This window comes from Lithobates pipiens, unplaced genomic scaffold, assembly GCF_037356315.1.
Source record: "Lithobates pipiens isolate NorthernLeopardFrog02 unplaced genomic scaffold, aLitPip1_a1.2 Scaffold_6, whole genome shotgun sequence".
Lineage (NCBI taxonomy): Eukaryota > Metazoa > Chordata > Amphibia > Anura > Ranidae > Lithobates > Lithobates pipiens.
Window position 1 is genome coordinate 3,442,180 of NW_027507881.1, and position 25,170 is coordinate 3,467,349.

The 25,170-nt window shown below is 44.4% G+C and overlaps 1 protein-coding gene across 1 annotated transcript in view; it reads right to left on the minus strand.

Moving 5' to 3' along the window:
* Positions 1 to 25,170, minus strand: part of LOC143958192 (vomeronasal type-2 receptor 26-like) — a 96,251-nt gene that overhangs the window by 65,384 nt on the left and 5,697 nt on the right. Inside the window, exon 2 of the mRNA XM_077467660.1 lies at positions 3,576 to 3,867. Coding sequence (XP_077323786.1) covers positions 3,576 to 3,867 — 292 coding nt within the window. The remainder of the gene's footprint in view (positions 1 to 3,575; positions 3,868 to 25,170) is intronic.

Genomic DNA, 25,170 nt, shown 5'->3' on the forward strand with positions numbered 1-25,170 from the left:
AAGTTTAGGAATTGCAAATTTTTCCAAAAATTGTTTACTTTGATTCATTACATTTACTGTTCTAGACTCATATAATAAAGTATAGAAATCGACAAATGTACTCGTACTGAATACTCGTTACATATACTATCATTCCGTTTATATTTTTATTAGCGGTTATACCTGACGGGCCATCTTGATTACATGCTATCACAGCTAAAACATGATCTACCTGCTCCCCCATTTCATAATGTTTTTGTTTTTGAAAAAAAAAATCTACTATTCTCTGCTTTCACTAAGGATAGAGTTCTATAAATTTTTTGGGCTTCCTGCCAGGCTAAGCGTCTATCTTCCGTAGGATCCAGTATAAACTCCTGCTCTACCTGATTCACTTTTTGCATCACTTCTTCCTCCCATTGCCTAGTTGATCTCTTAGATTTATAAATTCCTTTAATTATCAATCCTCGCAAATAAGCTTTCATAGTGTCCCACACTACTAACAAGGAGGTTGAATTCTTGTTATCGCTAAAGAATGCTGACAGCAAAAGCTCCATTCTATTCTCCTCCGAAATCAAAGACAACCACTGTGGATTGACTTTCCAAGGTAATCTATGTAATTGCTCCAATATCCTCAGGGATACAATCATAGGAGAATGATCTGAGAGACCCCTTGAGCCATATTGGATTGAGTCTAGCCATGGGGAAAAAGATTCATTCCCCAAGGCCAGGTCAATACTTGATAGCAACCCGTAGGTGCTGGAACAGCATGAATATTCTCTACCTAATGGGTGTCTAAGTCTCCACATATCTACCAGCCCCATATCTACTCTCCTGTAATTAATTAGCAAATGCAGTTACATTTCCCCTATTAATCTTATTAATACTCTGTCTATCTTCTTCATCATTTAATATGTTATTAAAATCTCCTATCTGATCTGGAAATCTCCTATACATCAGACATTACCTCGATAGACGCAAACTACAAGTGTATGGTACGCTACCACCTGACACCAGATAGAATTAACAAAATTCAGCCAACTTTCCCCACTGTGAAAGAAAACAAAAATTCACCGCTCCAGGTCGATCCACCGACAGGCTACTGACTCTCCAGATAGGTGGGGGTTCCAGGTGCAGGCTGATTGCACAAGCCAAGTATACAGAAAATGAACAAAACTCTGGATAGCCACACTCCGGATTGAGTAAAAAGTAAAAATGCCTTTATTTCTTCAAATGAAAAAACTCCATATTACACGAAACATCACAGCAAAGGGAAAAAGAATTTAGAACAAGTTACTGACGCGTTTCACGCTAAGACCAGCGCTTACTCATAGCATAGTCCCCACTGTGTTGGAGGAACTGTAGACAACTAGGTACAACATACCATATATGGTGGGAATGTCCAGAGATAAAGGGCTATTGGCAAAATATTTTGGAGTACACAGAGTCGATAACTGGAGAAAGGATTCCGCAACACCCTTGGAACTGTTTGTTCCATGAAACAAGTAAATCAGTGAAACAATATAAAAGAACATTGGTCCCATTCCTGCTCAATGCAGCAAAAGCCCTTATTCCAAAAAAATGGCTGTGTACTAAGAAGCCAAGTATTAAAGAGTGGCTACAGCGAGTAGACCACATTGGTAATATGGAGTATATAAGCTGCGCGGAACAGGGAAGGGCCGAAACACATAGAGAAACCTGGGCAAGATGGTATAGATCAGTAATTCTCAACCAGGGTACCGTGGAACCCTAGGGTTCCTCCAGAGGTTGCTAGGGGTTCCTTCAGCATTGAGCAATTACTGCCTCTCAGATAAGTTCCCACTCGCACAATTGATCTTTTTAGCTATCTGTAAGGATGTAATTCTTCCCAATGACCACAAGTGTAAGGACCATCCTTCCCACTGAAGGACCATCCTTCCCACTGACCATCACAATAATGTATCATGAGTTGTAGATTTCAAATTTTTTGAAAGGTTTCCCCGGGGGCCAGAGAACTATTTCAAGGGTTCCTCTGTGTTGAAAAGGTTGAGAAAGGCTGACATAGATATAAAACGTCAGATGAATATTCACAGGGAATGATAGAATCTGTTTAAAGAGGATAGATGATGAGGACAATAGACCAAGATGGAAGGGTGGGAGGGAAGGGGGTATTTATTATTTGCTATTTTAATATGGAAGTGTCATGTAATGTTTGATCATTTGTATTATGCATATTAAAATGGAAAAATAAAAGATTAAATTATAAAAAAAAACATCTCCTATCAATAATAGAATTGGGATATCCGACCATTGTGCCATTTTTTTTATTTTAAACACTATTTTTAATATATCATCTTTATAAGGAGGGGGAATGTAAATTCCTACCAGTAAAAAAATGTTTTTCCTCCAAAGTGCACAGGAGCAATAAATAACGACCATCGGGGTCTCTAATGCTGAATATGTAGAATAGGTGGCATGATACTGTGACTTATATCTAGATGTTCCAAACGGTATAATATCTTCCCTCCCCAAATGGGTCTCGCGGAAACATGCTATTGCTTGTTTATAAAATTCTTCTACTGCTTGTTGTTTATTTCTGTCCCCCAAACCTCTCACATTCCAGAGACATCAACATTGTTTTACTTGACATCCGTATCTTCTGTCAAATAAACACAGAATAAACCCTTCAGATCCTTGGTTATTTTGATGACTATTGCCTTCCATAATATAGCGCTTCTCGAGAGGAAAACAGGGGGAGAGAAAGAGAGAAAAAAAAAACAGCGCCAAAAACACACCCAGCAACCCTCACCACCTACAACACCCCCCCCCCACACTTCCCTCAACCCTCCCACCCCACCCCTCATACAACCTGTACCTGGAAACAATCCAAACCTGCTGAAAATTCTCCCCAAAAAAGGAAAAATGGGGAGGCTTCAGATTCTCGACCCTTGTCCTCACGGGACACATAGAGAGGGGACCCATTGGTAGCAGGTCTCGGAGTCACGCCAGTACCATATGGGTTCTGGATAGGGATGGTAAGAACAGCATGCAATACACCATGTATTGATTGTTTTTATGATTTGGGTTTAGTGACACTTTCACTGTAATGCCACGTACACACGATCTGATTTTCCGACGGTGTATGTGTATGTAAAGGTAAGTTTTTTGTCGGAAAGTCTGACCGTGTGTATGCTCCATCGAACATTTGCTGTCGGAATTTCCGGCCACAAATGTTTGAGAGCAGGTTCTCAAATGTTCCGCCAAACTTCACTTTGTTGTCAGAAATTCCGATCGTGTGTACACAAGTCCGTTGCACAAAAGTTCACGCATGCTCAGAATCAAGCAGAAGGAGCCGAACTGGCTATTGAACCTCCTTTTTCTCGGCTCGTCTTACGTCGTGTACGTCACCGCATTCTTACGTTCAGAATTTGTGTGACCGTGTGTGTGCAACACAAGTTTGAGCCAGCATCCTTCAGAAAAAAATCCACGGTTTTGTTGGTCGGAAAGTCCAATCGGGTGTGATCGTGTGTCACACACTGGCATGTTATGTAAAATGTATATTGCTGTCTCTATTGACTTAGAATGGTATTTAAAATATATAACAAGTAGTTTTTACTGACCTGTGTGTATCTGTACAGTCCGAGGATTTGGGCGATTGGGATTGTAGTGGATGAATAGTGATCTCCAATAACACCGGCCAGCTTGCCATGTCCTTTAAAGGAAAAATTAGGAGTTGTCCCATTTGGTCCAGATAAGATCTTCAGAACACTCTGTACAGCCTTCCTGGGTTCCAACCATGAATCATATAGATGGAAGCCGAGAGTGATATTGGGTAAGATGTCTGGATCCCGGTTAATATTATCAATTGCAGAAAGGAAAGCTAGGAGGTTCAGGTAATACTGTGAGGATGAGCTGCCAAAAGATTTTCCCCAAAAGAGTAATTTAACAATTTCTATATATATTTATACATGTGATCAGCTTAACATTAAATTCAGAGGGAAGGACTTTTATGCAATGTTCAGGTAATGCTCAGTTTTACACAGTCGGTCTGTAAATGAAAGTCTCACCACTGGTTGTTTAACCCACTTCAATACCGGGCACATTCACCCCCTTCCTGCCCAGGCCAATTTTCAACTTTTAGCGCCGTCACACTTGAATGACAATTGCGCGATCATGCACCGCTGTACCCAAACTAACTTTCTGTTATTTTTTTTTAGACAGACAGAGCTTTCTTTTGGTGGTATTTAATCACCACTAGATTTTTATTTTATTTTTTGGAAAACAAATAAAAAAGACCAACATTTTTGAAAAAAAAATAGTTTTTTTTTCTTAGTTTCTGGTATAACATTTTATAAATAAGTAATTTTTTTGTCTGCACTGAAGTTTTGATGAGGCTGCACTGACAGAAACTGATAGGCTGAACTAATGAGGTGGCACTGATTAGGGATGAGCCGAACAACCCCCGGTTCGGTTCGCACCAGAACCTGCGAACAGACCGAAAATTCGTATGAACTTTAGAACCCCATTAAAGTCTAAGGGACTTGAACGTTGGAAATCAAAAGTGCTAATTTTAAAGGCTAATATGCAAATTATTGTCCTAAAAAGGGTTTGGGGACCTGGGTCGTACCCCAGGGGACATGGATCAATGCAAAAATAAGTTTTAAAACTGCAGTTTTTTTCGGAAGCACTGATTTTAATGACGCTTTAAGTGAAAAAAAAAGTGAAATGTTCATTTAAATATGGTGCCTGGGGGGTGTCTATAGTATGCCTGTGAAGTGGCACGTGTTTCCCGTGTTTAGAACAGTCCCTGCCTAAAAAAAAAAAGTTGGATGTTTGAAAGTAGGGGCCTGTCCTATATGCTCTACAGAAATGTGTGCTTAACGTGTTGGTGTTGCCACAAGTTAACACTGTAAGCCCTCAAAGTGACTCTTGGTGGGTGCTGGAGCGCCCTGCTGTGAACTATTATATCAAGAATTGTAATTACATGCCATTGTTGAACAGTGGTAGAAAAATTGGGCCTTTGGTGGTGCTGGTGGTGCTGGTGGTGCTGGTGGTGCTGGTACCACAACACTATAAGTCCTCACAGTTACTCTAGGTGGGCACAGGAACGGGCCCTGCTGTGAAATATTATATCAAGAATTGTAATTATATGCCCCTGTTGAAAAGTGGCTTAAAAATTGTGCCTTAGGCACTGGTGCCACAACACTGCAACACCTCACAGAAACTCTAGTTGGAGAGCAGGAATGAGCCCTGCTGCAAAGTATTGCATCAAAAATTGTAATTACACGCCCCTGTTAAACAGGGGCTTAAAAATTGGGCTTTAGCCACTGGTGCTAAGACACTGCAACCCCTCACAGATACTCTAGTTGGAGCGCAGGAATGAGCCCTGCTGCAAAGTATTGCATCAAAAATTGTAATTACATGCCCTTGTTAAACTGGGGCTGAAAAATTGGACCTTAGCCACTGGTGGCGGCACCCAGAACCAAAAATGTTCTTCCAAGCTATCAGCAGAATCATTGAGGTGGAAGAGGATAGTAGACATGTGCAGAAGGAAAAAAATTGTTTAGTTTCGTTTTAATTCATTAATTAATTAATTTCGTTTAGTTATATTCATTAAATTCCTTAAATTCGTTTTCGGATTTTGTTTCGTTTTCTACCGAATTCGAAAAATCGGTCGCATTCAAAAATATTTTAACCAAATTCAAAAATATTTCTACCGAATTCGAAATTATTTCAACATGATTCGAAATGATTTCAAAGGCATTCGAAACTATTTCAACCGGATTTGAAAATATTTTGCGACCCAAATTTAGGTCCATGTATCTTGGGGTCACTTGGTGCTAGAAACCCCGAGATATGTGGCCCCAAATTCGGGTCGCAAAATGTCATTCTTTGTTGCAGAAAAGTACTTGGCATATTGCCCATATCTGGGGTCACTTGGTGGCAGGTGATGTGGCAAGTGGACAATCCACAACTTGGTCACGTGGAACTCATGTAAGGTCATGTGGCACTCGTGTCAGGTCACGTGGCACTCGTGGCCGGTCACGTGGCACTCGTGGCAGGTCACGTGGCACTTGTAGCATGTGTCGTGGCAAATGGACAAATACAATACACAACTTGTGGCAAGTGGACAATGACATACAGCATATGCACTTGCCTTGCGATCAACATCCGTGACTTCTTCAATCAGGTATGCTGACAACTTCATTGATACCATAAATATAAATGAAATAAGATGTGTGTGTTTTTTTTTTTGCACTGGTACACTGCAAGTATGAAAAGTTGATGTGACAGATATATATAAGTACCGTATATACTCGAGTATAAGCCGAGATTTTCAGCCTCTTTTTTGAGGCTGAAAGTGCCCCCCTCGGCTTATACTCGAGTCATCGCTGTCTGCCCGCTCGATCAGCGTGTCGAGCAGACAGACAGCGGCCATTCTATAATTCAAAAGCCGCGCCTCCGGCTCCGCCTTCGCCTGTGATAGGCGGAACACTGAATTTCCCAGCAGCCTGTGTTCCGCCTATCACGGACATCGTATCATCCTCGTACTACGGACGAGGATGATACGATGTCCGTGATAGGCGGAACACAGGCTGCTGGGAAATTCAGTGTTCCGCCTATCACAGGCGAAGGCGGAGGCGCGGCTTTTGAATTTTACAATGGCCGCCGAGGCGCCGACGAAGAGGGCACGGGACGGAGGCAAGGCACGGCACGGGACGGGACGGGACGGAGGCAAGGCAAGGCACGACACGGGACGGAGGCAAGGCACGGCACGGGACGGAGGCAAGGAGGCAAGGCACGGGACGGAGGCAAGGAGGCAAGGCACGGGACGGAGGCTCGGGACAAAGGCTCGGGACACAGGTAGGCTGGACACACACACACACACACACACACACACACACACACACACACGGATGGAGACACACACACACACAGGGATGGATGGATACACACACACACAGGGATGGATGGATGGATGGAGACACACACACACAGGGATGGATGGATGGAGACACACACACACAGGGATGGATGGATGGATGGATGGAGACACACACACACAGGGATGGATGGATGGATGGACACACACACACACAGGGATGGATGGACGGACACACAGGGATGGACGGACACACAGGGATGGACGGACACACAGGGATGGACGGACACACACACAGGGATGGACAGGCATGTCTCACCCTCGGCTTATACACGAGTCAATAAGTTTGCCAGTTTTTTTGGGGGTAAATTGGGGGCCTCGGCTTATATTCGGGTCGGCCTATACTCGAGTATATACGGTAAGTATAAGTAACTAACCATCTTCCAAAATTTCGAATTAAAATAGAAAAGAAAATATAATTTAATAGAACAATTCGAATTTGAATTTGAATAGAATAAATTTGAATTTCGAATAGTATGAATTCAAATTTTTAAATTAATTAATTTTAAATTTGGATAGAAAAGATTATAATAAAATAGAAAATAGACTAGAAAAACGATAGAACAGAACAGAATAGAATATATTATATTTTAATCTTTTCTGTTCTATTGTTGTTCTAATCTATTCTTTTATATTCTATTAAAATCTTTTCTATTAAAATCAAAATCATTATATACTAAATTCGAATTTTCGGAAGATGGTTATATATATATATTTCCGACATTTGAATTTCGTATAGAATGAATTCAAATTTGAATAGAAAAGATTAGAATAGAAATAGAGAATAGACTAGAACAATAGAACAGAATAGAACATAGATACTATCTATTTCATTTTACATTTTTTTGCAGATTACCATTTGTTTTAATAAGATCTCCTGCAGACTATTAGTATCTATTTCATTTTTTGCAGATCTCCTGCAGACTATTAGTATCTATTTTGTTTTTTCACCAGATCTCCTGCAGACTATTAGCATCTATTTTATTTATTTTTTGCAGATCTCCTGCAGACTATTAGCTATTCCACTTCTTTTTATTTTTAGCAGATCTCCTGTAGATTATTAATAGCCATTTCACTTCTTTTTTTGCAGATCTCCAGCAGACTGTTAGAATCAATTTCATATTTCTTTTTTTGCAGATTACTATTTATTTCCATCAGATCTCCTGCAGTATATTAACATCTATTTAATTTTTTTGCAGATCTCCTGCAAAAAATAAAATTGATTCTAACAGTCTGCAGGAGATCTGCAAAAAAAAAAAAAAAAAAAAGTGAAATGGCTGTTAATAGTCTATAGGAGATCTGCTAAAAAAAGAAATAGATGCTAATAGTCTGCAGGAGATCTGGTGAGAAAACAAAATAGATACTAATAGTCTGCAGGAGATCTGCAAAAAAAATGAAATAGATGCTAATAGTCTGCAAGAGATCTTATGGAAACAAATAGTAATCTGCAAAATAAATTAAAAATGAAATAGATAGTATCCATATTCTATTCTGTTCTATTGTTTTTCTAGTCTATTCTCTATTTCCATTCTAATCTTTTCTATTCAAATTCAAATTCATTCTATATGAAATTCGAATGTTGGAAAGAAATATATATATATTATAAAACCACCATCTTCTGAAATTCGAATTTAGTATATAATGATTTCGATTTTAATAGAAAATATATTGTATTCTGTTCTGTTCTATTGTTTTTCTAGTCTATTCTCTATTTTATTATAAACTTTTCTATCCAAATTTAAAATTAATTAATTAAAAAATTTGAATTCATACTATTCGAAATTATAATTTATTCTATTTGACATTTGAATTCCAGAAGATGGTTGTATATTCTTTCTATTTTATTCTATTAAATTATATTTTTTTCTAATCTTTTCTATTTGAATTAGAAATTTTGGAAGATGGTTAGTTACTTACTTATATACATCTGTCACGTCAACTTCTCATACTTGCAGTGTACCAGTGCAAAAAAACACACACATCTTATTTCATTTATATTTATCACATCAATGAAGTTGTCAGCATGCCTGATTGAAGAAGTCACGGATGTCGATCGCAAGGCAAGTGCATATGCTGTATGTCATTGTCCACTTGCCACAAGTTGTGTATTGTCCACTTGCCACATCACCTGCCACAAGTTGTGTATTGTCCACTTGCCATGACACCTGCTACGAGTGCCACGTGACCGGCCACGAGTGCCACGTGACCTGCCACAAGTGCCACATGACCAAGTTGTGGATTGTCCACTTGCCACGTCACCTGCCACAAGTTGGTTCCTAGCACCAAGTGACCCTGAGATATGGACAATATGTCAAGTACTTTTCTGCATGGCATTTTGCGACCCGACTTTGGGGCCACGTATCTCGGGGTCACTTGGAGCTAGAAACCCCAAATTTGGAGATGTTGTAGTGCTAGTTCTACTGTGTTTGCATACCAAATTTGGGGTTTAGCTTTAAGTGGCCCCGAGATATGTGGCCCAAAATTCGGGTCACAAAATGTAATTTTTCCAATTTGATTCGAATTTCGTTTGAATTCGTTAGCATTGTAATTCGGTAATTCGGATGCATCCGAATGTCCGAATAATGAAAATTCGTCCGAATTTCGATTCGGAATGAAATGAAATGCACATGTCTAGAGGATAGTCAGTCAGCATAACATGATAGTCACTTAGCATCAGCATAGGCAGTCTTGAAGGGATGTGACATTTAAAAAAAAAAATATTCGGTTACATAAGCTTCAGGTGCTTGGTAGCTGGTGGTGATCAAAGACTGATTCATCTTTATGAAGGGTAGTTGATCAACCGAGTCGGTGGACAGGTGCACTCTGTGATCGATTACAAAGCCTCCAGCAGCACTGAATGTGCGTTCCAAAAGAACGCTGGATGCAGGACAGGCCAGTAGCTCAATTGCATACTGTGCAAGCTCTGGCCAGTGATCCATCCTCAAGACACAGTAAGCCAGAGGATTTTCGGTGGGAAAGGTGTCCAAGTCTGACCTTGCCCCTAGGTATTCCTGCACCATGTAAATTAGACGCTGACGATGGTTGCTGGAACCGATCATACCTTGGGGCTGCGGACTAAAAAATTGTCTGAACGCATCGGTCAGGCAGCCACCTTCTCCACCGCTCCTTCTGTGACTGACCGAAGCCTCAGCAACATGTTGTGCAGGACCAGGAGTTTGTAACCTCCCAGTCTCTGGGAACGCGTTGCACAGACCTTTCTGCAAGGCCTCCCGGAGACGTCTCATCCTCTGCTCCCTCTGCGATGACAAGATAAGGTCCGCAACCTTACCCTTGTATCGTGGATCAAGGAGAGTTGCCAGCCAGTAATGATCCCTCTCCTTGAGCCGCTGAATATGAGGATCCTTCTGCAGGCTTTTCAGGATGAGGGAGGCCATGCAGCGTAGGTTATCTGAGGCATTTGGTACAGAGTCCTCTGAGTCACTAAGGACGACATGATCTGCAGCCAGCTCCTCCCAGCCATGTACAAGTCCATGGGTTTCTTGGGACTGTAAATCATCCCTAAAACACTGATGCTGATGCTGAGTGCCAGGCTCCACTTCCATGCTGACACAATCCTCCTCGTCCTCTCCCTGTGTGATCAGCAGGCCAGCAGGAACACTGTCTGGATAAAGGGCGCCTTGAGAGGCAAGTAAGTCCTCCTCTTCCTGCCTCTGTTCTGCCTCAAGTGCCCTGTCCATTATTCCATGCAGCGCGCGCTCCAACAGGTGGACAAGAGGGACAGTGTCACTGATGCATGCACTGTCACTTCGCACCATCCTCGTGGCCTCCTCAAATGACAGGACAGTGCATGCATCCCTGATCATGGCCCACTGGCGTGGGGAAAAAAACAAGCTCCCCTGACCGTGTCCTGGTGCCGTAGTCGCACAGGTACTCATTGATAAGGGGTGGGGTTACCATGTGACATCCCCCTGTGACCCAACCCCTTATGCCTATATAAGTCGCCACGCAACGTGTTCATGGCATTACAGCGGGAGAGAGAATTGTGTCAACATCGGAAGAAGAGAAGGAAGAAGAAGACGGCAGTGGCGGTGGCAACGACGGACGAGAAGACTGGGCCAATGCTAGTAAAAGAGCTGGAAGAAGATAGTGGAGGAGCCAGGCAGAAGAACCGGAGAGCGGTAGAAGTTGGAAGAAGACCCCCAAAGTCGGAAAAAGACCCCCAGACAGCGACGACGACGAAGGAGAAAGCGGGGCTCCTCCGCTACCAAAAGAGCGGCAAAAGAGCAAAAGATAGCGGAGGAGTCCGGCAAGAAGAACCCCGAAGTCGGAAGAAGACCCCCAGAGCTGCCTAATAAACTACTTTAAAAACCTGTGCTGTGTGCTTTTTTATTGACACTTTTTCCCCCCAGGTGAATGGGTAGGGGTACGATGTACCCCATACTCATTTACATAGGGTGGGGGGCTGGGATCTGGGGGCCCCTTTATTAAAGGGGCTCCCAAATTCCGATAAGCCCCCTGCACGCAGCCCCCGACAACCAAGGATTGTTGGGAAGAGGCCCTTGTCCTCATCAACATGGGGACAAGGTGCTTTGGGGTGGGGGGGCCGCAGGGCCCTTCCTCAAACACCCACCCCCATGTTGAGGGCATGCGGCCTGGTACGGTTCGGGGGGGGGGGGGCGCTCACTTGTCCCCACCCCCTTTCCTGGCCATCCGGGCTGCATGCTCGGATAAGGGTCTGGTATAGACTTTGGGGGGACCCCCACGCCGTTTTTTGGTGTAGGGGGTTACCTTTAAAACCCATACCAATCGACGGGGCTCGCAAGGTGTCAATCTCGTCAATGAAGGTGGCTAAATTGACTTCCTTCTCTAGTCCCGTCGTATCTGAAGTCATGTTCAAAATGAACGGACTTTAGTCCATGTGTGGGCAAGTCCATTCATTTGGAAAGTCTGGCGGACTAGCACACAGACGAGCGGATTGTCCGCCGGAAAGCCGAGTCTGGCGGACAATTTTGAGTCAAGTCTTCTTCAAGTCAAGTCACACACAGATGGGATAGGGCTCTATCTGCACCTCTTCCCCCCATCCATACCCCTCTGTGTCTACCCACACTCCAATCCCTGGAGCTGTGCCTCAGAAAAGGAAAGTTGGGGCCAGAAATTTGAATCCAACAGCCTCAGATACATCTGGATGAGAGGTGCTGATTATCTAGGGGTGAGTGAGCTCACCATTCATCCCTGTCCATGACTAAAGTCTCCCCCTTCTCTCTCCTGCCTCTGAGTGAGTACACTAAGGTAAATCAGGGTTCTCAGAGCACCCCTTACATCAGTGTTCCACTTTACACCAGAGGCCACAGTGTTACATCAGAGTAACACAGTCTCCTTACATCAGAGTCTTCCCCGTACATCAGAGTTCTCAGTGTTCCCCCTTAAATCAGGGTTCTCAGAGCATCCCTTATGCTAGAGGCCCCAGAGTTCTCCCTTACATCAGCGTCTGCAGAGTCCCCCCTTACAGTGAAAGGGAACTCTGCAAGTTCAGATGTTAAAGGGGAACTCTGTGGACTCTTGTTATTAACTAATAGCAAAATATATGTATAGCTTATACTAGAAAAAAAAAATGGCGTGTGCCGCTAAAGTGTTCGGGTTTGACTTGAAGAAAAGATGGCAACCCTACCTAAAGCCCCAAGATCATATTATATTTTCTTAAAGCAGAGACCTTGTAGAACAAAAATCAGTGTATATTGACAGTAGAGAGCCCTGCTGCCAGAATGCAATGTCTCAATGAGGGAAGGATTCCTCCATGATTGGACAGATTTAAAGGATAAGTTGTGCACTTTTTTTGCACACTTTTTTTAATTTTTTATAAATTCCAGCTCCACCTATGCACCAATATAGCATTTATGTACTTTTTTTTGCAAAGTTTTCCATGAAATATTCAGACACATACCTTACAGTCTTACATCCATGATTCCAAACATATCTATTACTTCTGTCTTACTTCCTTACAGACTAGAGGTCATGACACAGGAAGGAGTTGACCAGCTGACCTCATTAGCACACGCCCTTCATCATCCGCCCTCTCACTCCCAGCTGCATGTTTTTTAAATGAAATGCAATCAATCAGTGATCACCCTTCTCACTAAATACACAATCAGGTTGCATAGTGTATGGCCATCTTTATACAAGTACATAGAAATGAACGGAAAGAATCTCTCAGCTGTCAAGCCCCGTTCACATCTCGGCATAGCGGGAACTGCATTCCTACATGTGTCTTTTTTTTAGCAAGGCAGAGAGGCGTTTTGGAGCATTTTCACTCATCACACATAGGGCAGCCCATCCACCAGAATGTACCGCCCTACACACAGCAATCACCCCAAAGAAGTTTCAGGGCTTTATTTTTAGGAGCGGAGCTTGGTTCATTTTTTACTGCGATTTTTGGTGCAGCGAATTTCTGAAATGGAAGGAAACCCACAGATGTGAATGGAGCCACGTTGTTCTTGTGCTATCGCACCAATTTCACTTTCAGGCCCCATTCACATCTAGCATAGTGGGGAGCGGACGTTTTATGGCTTGTTTTTCCTGTGACACGCATAGGGCAGCTTGTTAATTTGAATTGGCTGCACTACATGTGGCTTATGGGACATTTTGACGTTTTGTGGGATGTGTGTTTTTTAGTGTGCTTTTTGCAGCATTTGCCACTCATTTTTTTTCACATGGCAAAATGCGCGCTTGCTTCGTGTTTGGTGTGTTGTTAACAATTAATGGCACTGAAGATGCAACTAGTCAATCTAGGTATTTTACAAAAACGTTCGCTCCCCACTATGCTAGATGTGAATGGGGCCTTAAAGTGAAATTGGTGTGATAACACAAGAACAACGAGGCTCCATTCACAACTGTGCGTTTCCTTGTATTTCACCAAAAATCGCAGGGAAAAAATGCACCGAGCACCGCTCTAAAAAAAAAAAGAAAAAGTAGTACTGAAATAGTACTGAAGCTTCTCTGGGGTGATTGCTGGGTGTAGGGTGGCACATTCAAATCTGTGGGCCACTCTGTGTGTGATGAGTAAAAATGCTCCAAAACCTTGCTAAAATAAAGACACATGTGGGAATGCGAGTTCCCGCTATGCAAAGATGTAAACGGGGGTGGGCAGCTGAGTGTTTCCGTCCACTCCCTTCTATGTACCTGTATAAAGATGGCCATATAACCATTATCACTGTCACCTAACCCTGAAGAATATTGAAGATAGCTAATATTCTCGTATCTCAAGGGCGTTTCCTACTGGTAAGTCTTTGGAGTGTGGGAGGAAACCAGAGTGCCCAGAGGAAACCCACGCAGACACATGCAAACTCCAGGCAGGTAGTGTCGTGGGTGGGATTACAAACCACCAACCCTTCTTACTGCTAGGCGAGAGTGCTAACCACTACACCACTGTGCAACCCATATGTAAAAAATCATCATTCTATTTGCTAGAAAATTACTCAGAACCCCCAAACATTATATATATATATATATATAAATATATATATATATATATATATATATATTTTTTTTTTTTTTAGCAGACACCTTATGGAATAAAATGTCGGTCATTGCAACTTTTTATCTTGCATGGTATTTGCGCAATAATTTTTCAAACGCCTTTTTTTTAGAAAAAAAAAGTTTTTGTGAATTAAAAAATAACAAAACAGTAAATTTAGCCAAATTTTTTTGTATACTGTGAAAGATGATGTTACGCCGAGTAAATAGATACCAAACATGTCACGCTTTAAAATTGCACACACTCATGGAATGGCGCCAAACTTCGGTACTTAAAAATCTCCACAAGCGAACTGCTTTGAATTTTTTTTTTTACAGGTTACCAGTTTAGAGTTACAGAGGAGGTATAGTGCTAGAATTGTTGCATGCGCTCTAACGCACATGGCGTTACCTCACATGTGTGGTTTGAACGGCGTTTACATATGTGAGCGGGACTTGTGTGTGCGTTCTCTTCTGAGCGTAAGCTACCAGGGACAGGGGCGTTTTTAATTTTTTTTTTTTTTTTGATCACTTTTATTCCTATTACAAGGAATGTAAACATTCCATGTAATAGGAATCTATTGTGACAGGTACTCTTTATGGAAAGATGCTGGGTCAATAAGACACCACATCTCTCCTCCAGGCTGGAAAGAATGAGATCGGGAAAAAAAAACACTGATCTTATACTGATCGCGGCTTTGTTTACATCCGGGAATGTCGCCCCCTGCCCTCCGACGATCACAGAGATGACTGGTGATCATCTGGTCACCGCAAATCTCTATCGTTGGCATCCGGCAGCGGTCGATTCTTTCTCCGATCCCCTGATGGCACGGGGAGAGCCTGGAGAAGCACTGGATGGCGGCGGGAAGAGGGATGTCCCCTCCCGTCGCCTATAAGAACGATCAAGCAGTGGAACTATCAAGCTATGATTGTTCTTATTGTGCACAGGATCGCTGGCTGCAAAGAATGATATCTGAATGATGCCTGTAGCTACAGGCATCTTTCAGAAATCCCAGAACAAATTCAAGGATGTCATTTGACTATGTGCGGAATGGAAGTGGTTTTTAAAAACAAAGTGTGAGTTTATTGTCACACAGTTGGCATCATAAATACAATGTAAAAAGTATAACAGTTCAGTTCAGCATAGGTAAAAATATATGAAATAGAAGAAATACTTATGAAAAATGGACCAAGCTTGAAATTATGTCTCCTCAGGCATTTGTGTCTTCCATGTGCTTTTCTTCAATGCCGTCTTGTGTGACCAAGAAGAAGCAGGAGATGACGTTGCCCTTGGCTCCTGGTGAGAATTCAGCTGTTCCAATTTGTCAGAGGGTCTTTGTGTGAATACGTCTGTGTCATCTCTCCTAGAGGGGGTGTGTGTGTGAGTGTCCGCCCTTGAACATCAAAGTGTTGGCTTTATATGTTACACGGGAACATCATAACTAGTGATGGACGAACTTCCGACGGGACGTTTTGCGAACGCGGACCGCGAACCCGGGCGATAGTTCGCGAACCAAAATGTTCACGGCGGGCCCCATTGACTTCAATGGGAGGCGAACTTTGCAAACCTACAGGTCAAATTTGCAGCCATAAAATAATTACTAGCTGTGCAAACATAGTCCCACCACATCGCCAATGACATAACACATGTATGAGGTGAATCTGGGATCGACAACTACAAGCATTCTTTTTTTATATGTGAAATTGTGACAATTCAGGACTGTGGAGCGCATGAAGGCAATGGAGGAGAGGGAAGGTCAGGGTAGGTAAAGAAGAGGGTGTAGGAGATGATCACCAGCAGCGTGACACACAGCAATGACACCTGCACCGTGATAGAGTGATCTGACACCAGCACCGTGATAGAGAGCACTGACATCAGCAGCGTGACATAAATCACTGACACCAGCACCGTGATATACAGCACTGACACCAGCACCGTGATAGAGAGCACTGACATCAGCAGCGTGACATACAGCAATGACACCTGCACCGTGATAGAGTGATCTGACACCAGCACCATGATAGAGAGCACTGACATCAGCAGCGTGACATAAAACACTGACACCAGCACCGTGATATGCAGCACTGACACCAGCACCGTGATATACAGCACTGACATCAGCAGCGTGATATACAGCAATGACACCTGCACCGTGATAGAGTGATCTGACACCAGCACCATGATAGAGAGCACTGACATCAGCAGCCTGACATAAAGCACTGACACCAGCATCGTGATATACAGCACTGACACCAGCACCGTGATATACAGCACTGACATCAGCAGCGTGACATACAGCAATGACACCTGCACCGTGATAGAGTGATCTGACACCAGCACCGTGATAGAGAGCACTGACATCAGCAGCGTGACATAAAGCACTGACACCAGCACCGTGATATACAGCACTGACACCAGCACTGTGATAGAGAGCACTGACACCTGCACCGTAAGCAGCCCCAGGAGGAAGTCAGCATAGCACAGGGATGATGGGAGCCCCTCATAATGAGCATAGCACATGGATGGTGGGAGCCCCTCACAATATGCACAGCAGAGGTACAGCCCCAGGAGGAAGTCAGCACAGCACAGGGATGGTGGGAGCCCCTCATAATAAGCAGCCCCAGGAGGATGTCAGCATAGCACAGGGATGGTGGGAGCCCCTCATAATAAGCAGCCCCAGGAGGAAGTCAGCACAGCACAGGGATGGTGGGAGCCCCTCATAATGAGCATAGCACAGGGATGGTGGGAGCCCCTCATAATGAGCATAGCACAGGGATGGTGGGAGCCCCTCATAATGAGCATAGCACAGGGATGGTGGGAGCCCCTCATAATGAGCATAGCACAGGGATGGTGGGAGCCCCTCATAATATGCACAGCAGAGGTACAGACCCAGGAGGAAGTCAGCACAGCACAGGGATGGTGGGAGCCCCTCATAATAAGCAGCCCCAGTAGAAATATGACTCCGCTCAACCTCTTCAAACAGGAGGGTACGGGCATATAGTACGGTGTGCTTTTTTGGACAAGGAAGTGAGCCAAATGAAGAAGGAAGGTCTGTGTGCTCGATTAAAAAAATCAGCAGATAGAATAAAAAATAGTGTAGCGCTTCAATACTAAGTGTAATCAACACAAATTCTGTGACGATAATAATAGCAAAACAGAGATCACACAGAACCAAATGCCTAGAAATCAAAGTCCAACATAAAACAATCATTCAACTGTGTTGATGGCGTAGAAGTGACCAATCCGTCACCTGGAAGGACAATGATGTACTGGACGAATGAGTTCATGCGGGTAAACTTGATTGTAAGCATCAAAATGAAAAGTGAATAAATACTTCTTACCGGAACGGTTGGACTCACACAGTCATATGACGGTTGAGTCTAGAAGGCTTGGGGTCACACTCTGGGACCAAAGACTGTAAGGAGAGAGGTCAGTTGGGCTGGTGGAGAAACTCCTGACGGCTGTAGGCTCGAAGGTGGATCCTTTCAAATGAAAGCCTCAAGGTTCAGGTGGTCCGGCCCAGACGCAGCTCTTTGTACCAATACTCCTGCCTCCCCCGAATGGGGAGGGGGGTGTTTGTAAAATTTTACACCAAAGCAATGAAAAGGAGAAAAAAGAAAAAAAGGCTCCACATGGTGCGGGTCAAACAATATAAAAAGTTGATTTATTAAAGTCAAAAAGATAATAAATTGACTTAGTGATCACATAAAAAGCAAAATAAACTAAAAGCAATGTGGGGTGCCAACAGCTCGCCCGACGCGTTTCGACAAATGTGTCTTCAACTGGGGCATGCCCCAGTTGAAGACACATTTGTCGAAACGCGTCGGGCGAGCTGTTGGCACCCCACATTGCTTTTAGTTTATTTTGCTTTTTATGTGATCACTAAGTCAATTTATTATCTTTTTGACTTTAATAAATCAACTTTTTATATTGTTTGACCCGCACCATGTGGAGCCTTTTTTTCTTTTTTCTCCTTTTCATTGCTTTGGTGTAAAATTTTACAAACACCCCCCTCCCCATTCGGGGGAGGCAGGAGTATTGGTACAAAGAGCTGCGTCTGGGCCGGACCACCTGAACCTTGAGGCTTTCATTTGAAAGGATCCACCTTCGAGCCTACAGCCGTCAGGAGTTTCTCCACCAGCCCAACTGACCTCTCTCCTTACAGTCTTTGGTCCCAGAGTGTGACCCCAAGCCTTCTAGACTCAACCGTCATATGACTGTGTGAGTCCAACCGTTCCGGTAAGAAGTATTTATTCACTTTTCATTTTGATGCTTACAATCAAGTTTACCCGCATGAACTCATTCGTCCAGTACATCATTGTCCTTCCAGGTGACGGATTGGTCACTTCTACGCCATCAACACAGTTGAATGATTGTTTTATGTTGGACTTTGATTTCTAGGCATTTGGTTCTGTGTGATCTCTGTTTTGCTATTATTATCGTCACAGAATTTGTGTTGATTACACTTAGTATTGAAGCGCTACACTATTTTTTATTCTATCTGCTGAACTTTGTTTGTTTTTGGTGTTGGCTGCTGTTGTGGCCGTTGTGGCCATTTTTTTATAAATTATAGCGCAGTGTTTTCCCTTTTTATACGATTAAAAAAATCGTTTCTAGACATATACATGGTCTACTGGTCACATGTGTTGAATTCCTCCGAGATCCATGCCTCATTTTTAGAAATGTGAGGTAGTTAACACTGTCGTGAGCTAGACGAGTACGCTTATCGGTCATGATCCCCCCTGCTGTGCTGAACGTCCTTTCGGACAGGACACAGGGCAAGGGGCAAGCCAACAGTTCGATTGCAAATTGGGCAAGCTCTGGCCAGAGGTCAAGCCTGCCCACCCAGTAGTCCAGGGGTTCATCACTCCTCAGAGCGTCCACATCGGCCGTTAACCCGAAGTAGTCAGACACCTGACGGTCTAGGCGTTCCCTGATGCTGGATCACGTCTTCAAACCGGCCTCTTCTTGCAGGCGCTGTTGGATTGGTACCTGCAACTCCTTCTCTGGGAGTGGGAATTGCTCCTCTGCCAGCGCACGCAAAAGCAGAATGCAGCATTTCTCGAAGCAAGGCCTGGAAGTGCTCCATTCTGAAAGCCCTCTGTGACGGCGGTAACATTTCCACCATTTTGTGTTTGTACCGGGGGTCTAAGTACGTTGCCACCCAGTACTGGTCCTTGACCCTTATGCTTTTTATACGGGGGTCCCTATTAAAACACTGGAGCATGAAGGCCCCCATTTGCACTAAACTGGAAGCGGTGTGGTGGCCTGGCTCCTGCTCATCATCCAGTATAATGTCGTCCTCTTCATTCTCCTCTCCCCATCCACGCACAACAGGGATCCCAGAAAGGTTTAAAGCATGCTCTTCTTGCTCCTCCTTATCCGCCCCGGCACCATCCTCCTCTGAATCCTCTTCAGACTCCTGTTGTTCACTTGTCTCAGATAGAGTAGCCCCCCTGGGAATTCATCCAGCATTGCGACTTCCTCATCTTCCCGCTCCTGCTCCTCCACAGCTTGATCAATGACACGACGCAATGCACGCTCCATAAAGAAGGCATAAGGTACCATGTCACTGATGGCGCCATGGCTGCGACTGACCAGTTTGGTGATCTCCTCAAATGGCCGCAGAAGTCTGCATGCGTCGCGCATGAGCAGCCACTGGCGTGGTTAAAAAACAAAAACAGCTCCCCAGAACCTGTTCTGCCGCAGAGTTCATACAGGTAGACATTAACTGCACGTTTATGCTGGAGCAGCCTATCAAGCATATGGAAGGTTGAGTTCCATCGCGTCGGGCAATCGCAAATAAGACGTCTGACCGGCAGATTGTGTCGCCGCTGAATGTCAGCAAGGCGAGCCATGGCCGTGTAAGATCTTCTGAAATGGGCCGAGATTTTCATTGCCTGCCGCCAGATCTCCTGGACCCCAGGGTATTTGACAACGAATCGCTGCACGACCAAGTTTAAGACGTGTGCCATGCATGGCACGTGCGTAATTTTGCCCTGTTTCAATGCGCTAAGCAGATTGGCACCGTTGTCACACACCACTTTACCAACTGTCAAATTGAGCGGTGTTAGCCACTGATCTGCCTGTGAACGCAAAGCTGAAAGGAGTGCCAGGCCAGTGTGGCTCTTGGCTTCCAGGCACAACAGATGCAGCACGGCATGGCAAGGTCTCACCTGGCATGTCGAATAGGTTCTGGGGAGCTTGGGCGGCGCAACAGAAGAGACGCTAGCAGCGGAAAAGGAGGAGTCAGCCGAGGAGGAGAGGGAGGAGGATGGAGTAGGAGGAGGAGGAGGAGGAGAAGAAGAGCCAGGCCTGCATGCAATCCGTGGCGGTAAAACCAAATCTACACGGGTGCCACGGGTTACATGCTTGACGGCCGTCAGAAGGTTCACCCAGTGGGCAGTAAAAGTTATATACCTTCCCTGCCCGTGTTTGCTAGACCATGTGTCTGTGGTCAGATGTATCTTGGCACCGACACTGTGTGCCAGAGATACATTCACTTGCCGCTGAACATGGCCATATAGCTCTGGGATGCCCTTCTCTGAGAAATACTTCCTTCCAGGGACCTTCCATTGTGGTGTTCCAATGGCCACAAATTTTCGAAAGGCCTCCGAGTCCATCAGTTTATATGGCAGTAGTTGGCGGGCTATCAGTTCTGACAAGCCAGCCGTCAACTGTTGGGCAAGAGGGTTATCCGGTGTCATAATTTTTTTACGCTCGAACATTAGGCCCACGGAAGCCTGCCTTTTTGCAGAAAAACGTGAGCTTGGCGTGATGGAAGGTGGAGTGGAGGACAATTGTGAGGAGAGAGGAGAAGGAGAAGTAGAAGACGAGGCTGGACGGTGAGAGCCTGGAGTGTGGCTTTGTGTGTTCCGTTGCTCCCACTCGGCTCGGTGATGGCAGCTCATGTGCCTTCTTAAGGCGGTCGTCCCTAGGTGAGTGTTGTGCTTACCGCGACTAATGCGTTGACTGCAAAGATTGCAGATGGCAACACTATTGTCAGCAGCGGACACGTTAAAAAAAGCCCACACTGCGGAGCCATGTGCCGGCATCCTGGGAGCGCCAGATGTGACCGTACATGGTAGATGCCTCGCTCCTGATACATTAGCAGACTGCTTTGTCCCTCCTGTGCAATGTAAGTTATTTCTGCTTCTCCTCCCTATCTGCTGGTCCATATCTCCCTCTGAACTCCCCTCCTCTTCCTCTCTTGTGGGAACCCACGTGAGATCACTAGACACGTCATCATCAACGTCACCTTCCCCACCGCTATAAGTAGAGATCTCGGAGTAGGCAGCAACACCAGGGACCAACCTCCTCCTTGGGCTGATCTGGGTACTGTCGTCAGACTGCTGAGTAGCGGTTGTTGCTGCCTCCTCTTCCTGATCCAATGCCAAGAGTGGCTGCGCATCAGAAATGTCTTGATATGGATCGGAAAATAATTCCTGTGACTCAAGCAGAAGGTATGTGGTGGTGGTGGTGTTGTTGGTGGTAGTGTCTTTGGGGGTGCACATAGCAGAGAGAGAAGAAGAGGGTGCAGATCGAGAAGATGATGAGGGTGCAGAAGAGTAAGGCTGAGTGAGCCACTCAACCAAGTCTGGTGCGTCCTTTAAAGTAATTGAACGCACCTTCTGCAACTTCCCACTTTGGCTCAAGCCTGTTGCTCCTGCCCTACCCCTACCACCCCTGCGGAAGGGCCTGCCTCTTCCTCTGCCTGTCATTTTTTAAATGACCCTGTGACAAAACTCTCAGTCCCTATACTGATAAAGGACTGCTGCAGTATAGGGCAGCAGTCAGCAGTAGTGCACCTCAACCCTATATATTGTGGACCTATACCAGTCCTTAAGGAATAGCAGACTGTACCTCACTCAACCCTATGTACTGTAGTACCCTATACCTTACCAGTCCTTATAAGGACCTTTGTGGAACTAGTAGGTTGTGAATGATTAGCAGACTGTACCTCAGTCCCTATACTGATAAAGGACTGCTGCAGTATAGGGCAGCAGTCAGCAGTAGTGCACCTCAACCCTATATATTGTGGACCTATACCAGTCCCTAAGGAATAGCAGATTGTACCTCACTCAACCCTATGTACTCTAGTACCCTATACCTTACCAGTCCTTATAAGGACCTTTATGGAACTAGTAGGTTGTGAATGATTAGCAGACTGTACCTCAGCCCCTATACTGATAAAGGACTGCTGCAGTATAGGGCAGCAGTCAGCAGTAGTGCACCTCAACCCTATATATTGTGGACCTATACCAGTCCTTAAGGAATAGCAGACTGTACCTCACTCAACCCTATGTACTGTAGTACCCTATACCTTACCAGTCCTTATAAGGACCTTTATGGAACTAGTAGGTTGTGAATGATTAGCAGACTGTACCTCAGTCCCTATAATGATAAAGGACTGCTGCAGTATAGGGCAGCAGTCATCAGTAGTGCACCTCAACCCTATATATTGTGGACCTATACCAGTCCTTAAGGAATAGCAGACTGTACCTCACTCAACCCTATGTACTGTAGTACCCTATACCTTACCAGTCCTTATAAGGACCTTTGTGGAACTAGTAGGTTGTGAATGATTAGCAGACTGTACCTCAGTCCCTATACTCATAAAGGACTGCTGCAGTATAGGGCAGCAGTCAGCAGTAGTGCACCTCAACCCTATATATTGTGGACCTATACCAGTCCTTAAGGAATAGCAGACTGTACCTCACTCAACCCTATGTACTCTAGTACCCTAGACCTTACCAGTCCTTATAAGGACCTTTGTGGAACTAGTAGGTTGTGAATGATTAGCAGACTGTACCTCAGTCCCTATACTGATAAAGGACTGCTGCAGTATAGGGCAGCAGTCAGCAGTAGTGCACCTCAACCCTATATATTGTGGACCTATACCAGTCCTTAAGGAATAGCAGATTGTACCTCACTCAACTCTATGTACTCTAGTACTCTATACCTTACCAGTCCTTATAAGGACCTTTATGGAACTAGTAGGTTGTGAATGATTAGCAGACTGTACCTCAGTCCCTATACTGATAAAGGACTGCTGCAGTATAGGGCAGCAGTCATCAGTAGTGCACCTCAACCCTATATATTGTGGACCTATACCAGTCCTTAAGGAATAGCAGACTGTACCTCACTCAACCCTATGTACTGTAGTACCCTATACCTTACCAGTCCTTATAAGGACCTTTATGGAACTAGTAGGTTGTGAATGATTAGCAGACTGTACCTCAGTCCCTATACTGATAAAGGACTGCTGCAGTATAGGGCAGCAGTCAGCAGTAGTGCACCTCAACCCTATATATTGTGGCCCTATACCAGTCCTTAAGGAATAGCAGACTGTACCTCACTCAACCCTATGTACTGTAGTACCCTATACCTTACCAGTCCTTATAAGGACCTTTGTGGAACTAGTAGGTTGTGAATGATTAGCAGACTGTACCTCAGTCCCTATACTGATAAAGGACTGCTGCAGTATAGGGCAGCAGTCATCAGTAGTGCACCTCAACCCTATATATTGTGGACCTATACCAGTCCCTAAGGAATAGCAGACTGTACCTCACTCAACCCTATGTACTCTAGTACCCTATACCTTACCAGTCCTTATAAGGACCTTTGTGGAACTAGTAGGTTGTGAATGATTAGCAGACTGTACCTCAGTCCCTATACTGATAAAGGACTGCTGCAGTATAGGGCAGCAGTCAGCAGTAGTGCACCTCAACCCTATATATTGTGGACCTATACCAGTCCTTAAGGAATAGCAGACTGTACCTCACTCAACCCTATGTACTGTAGTACCCTATACCTTACCAGTCCTTATAAGGACCTTTGTGGAACTAGTAGGTTGTGAATGATTAGCAGACTGTACATCAGTCCCTATACTGATAAAGGACTGCTGCAGTATAGGGCAGCAGTCAGCAGTAGTGCACCTCAACCCTATATATTGTGGACCTATACCAGTCCTTAAGGAATAGCAGACTGTACCTCACTCAACCCTATGTACTGTAGTACCCTATACCTTACCAGTTCTTATAAGGACCTTTGTGGAACTAGTAGGTTGTGAATGATTAACAGACTGTACCTCAGTCCCTATACTGATAAAGGACTACTGCAGCAGAAGGGCAGCAGTCAAGTATAATATTCTTTCTATATTTGGAAGAAAGAATATTATACGTGTACAAGCCTATTACCATACCAGTCCTGAAAAGAACCTTTGTGGACCTAATAGTAACCTCTACTGATTAAACTGACTGTCCCTCACTGCCACACAAAGCTTCCTGCCTGTCCCTATTTAAACTGACAAAACACAGGCTGCTGGATCAATAACTTAAATAGCACTCAAAACTATATCCTGTACTACTTTACCATACCAGTCCTGAAAAGGACTTTTGTGGACCTAATAGTAACAGCTAATGATTAAACTGACTGTCCCTGCAGCACACAGCATCCTGTCCCTCTCTCTACACTGACAAAAGACAGGCTGCTGCAACAATCACTAGCACAGCAGTGCCTCAAACCTATATCCTAAACTACACCTAACACCTATACCATGATACCAGTCCTTAAAAGAACTTTTGTGGACCTAATAGCTAGCGATTTGGGTCACTGCAGTCTCTCCCTGCTCCACACAGCAACCTCTCCCTATAGCAGTGATGGCGAACCTTGGCACCCCAGATGTTTTGGAACTACATTTCCCATGATGCTCATGCACTCTGCAGTGTGGATGAGCATCATGGGAAATGTAGTTCCAAAACACTTGGGGTGCCAAGGTTCGCCATCACTGCCCTATAGT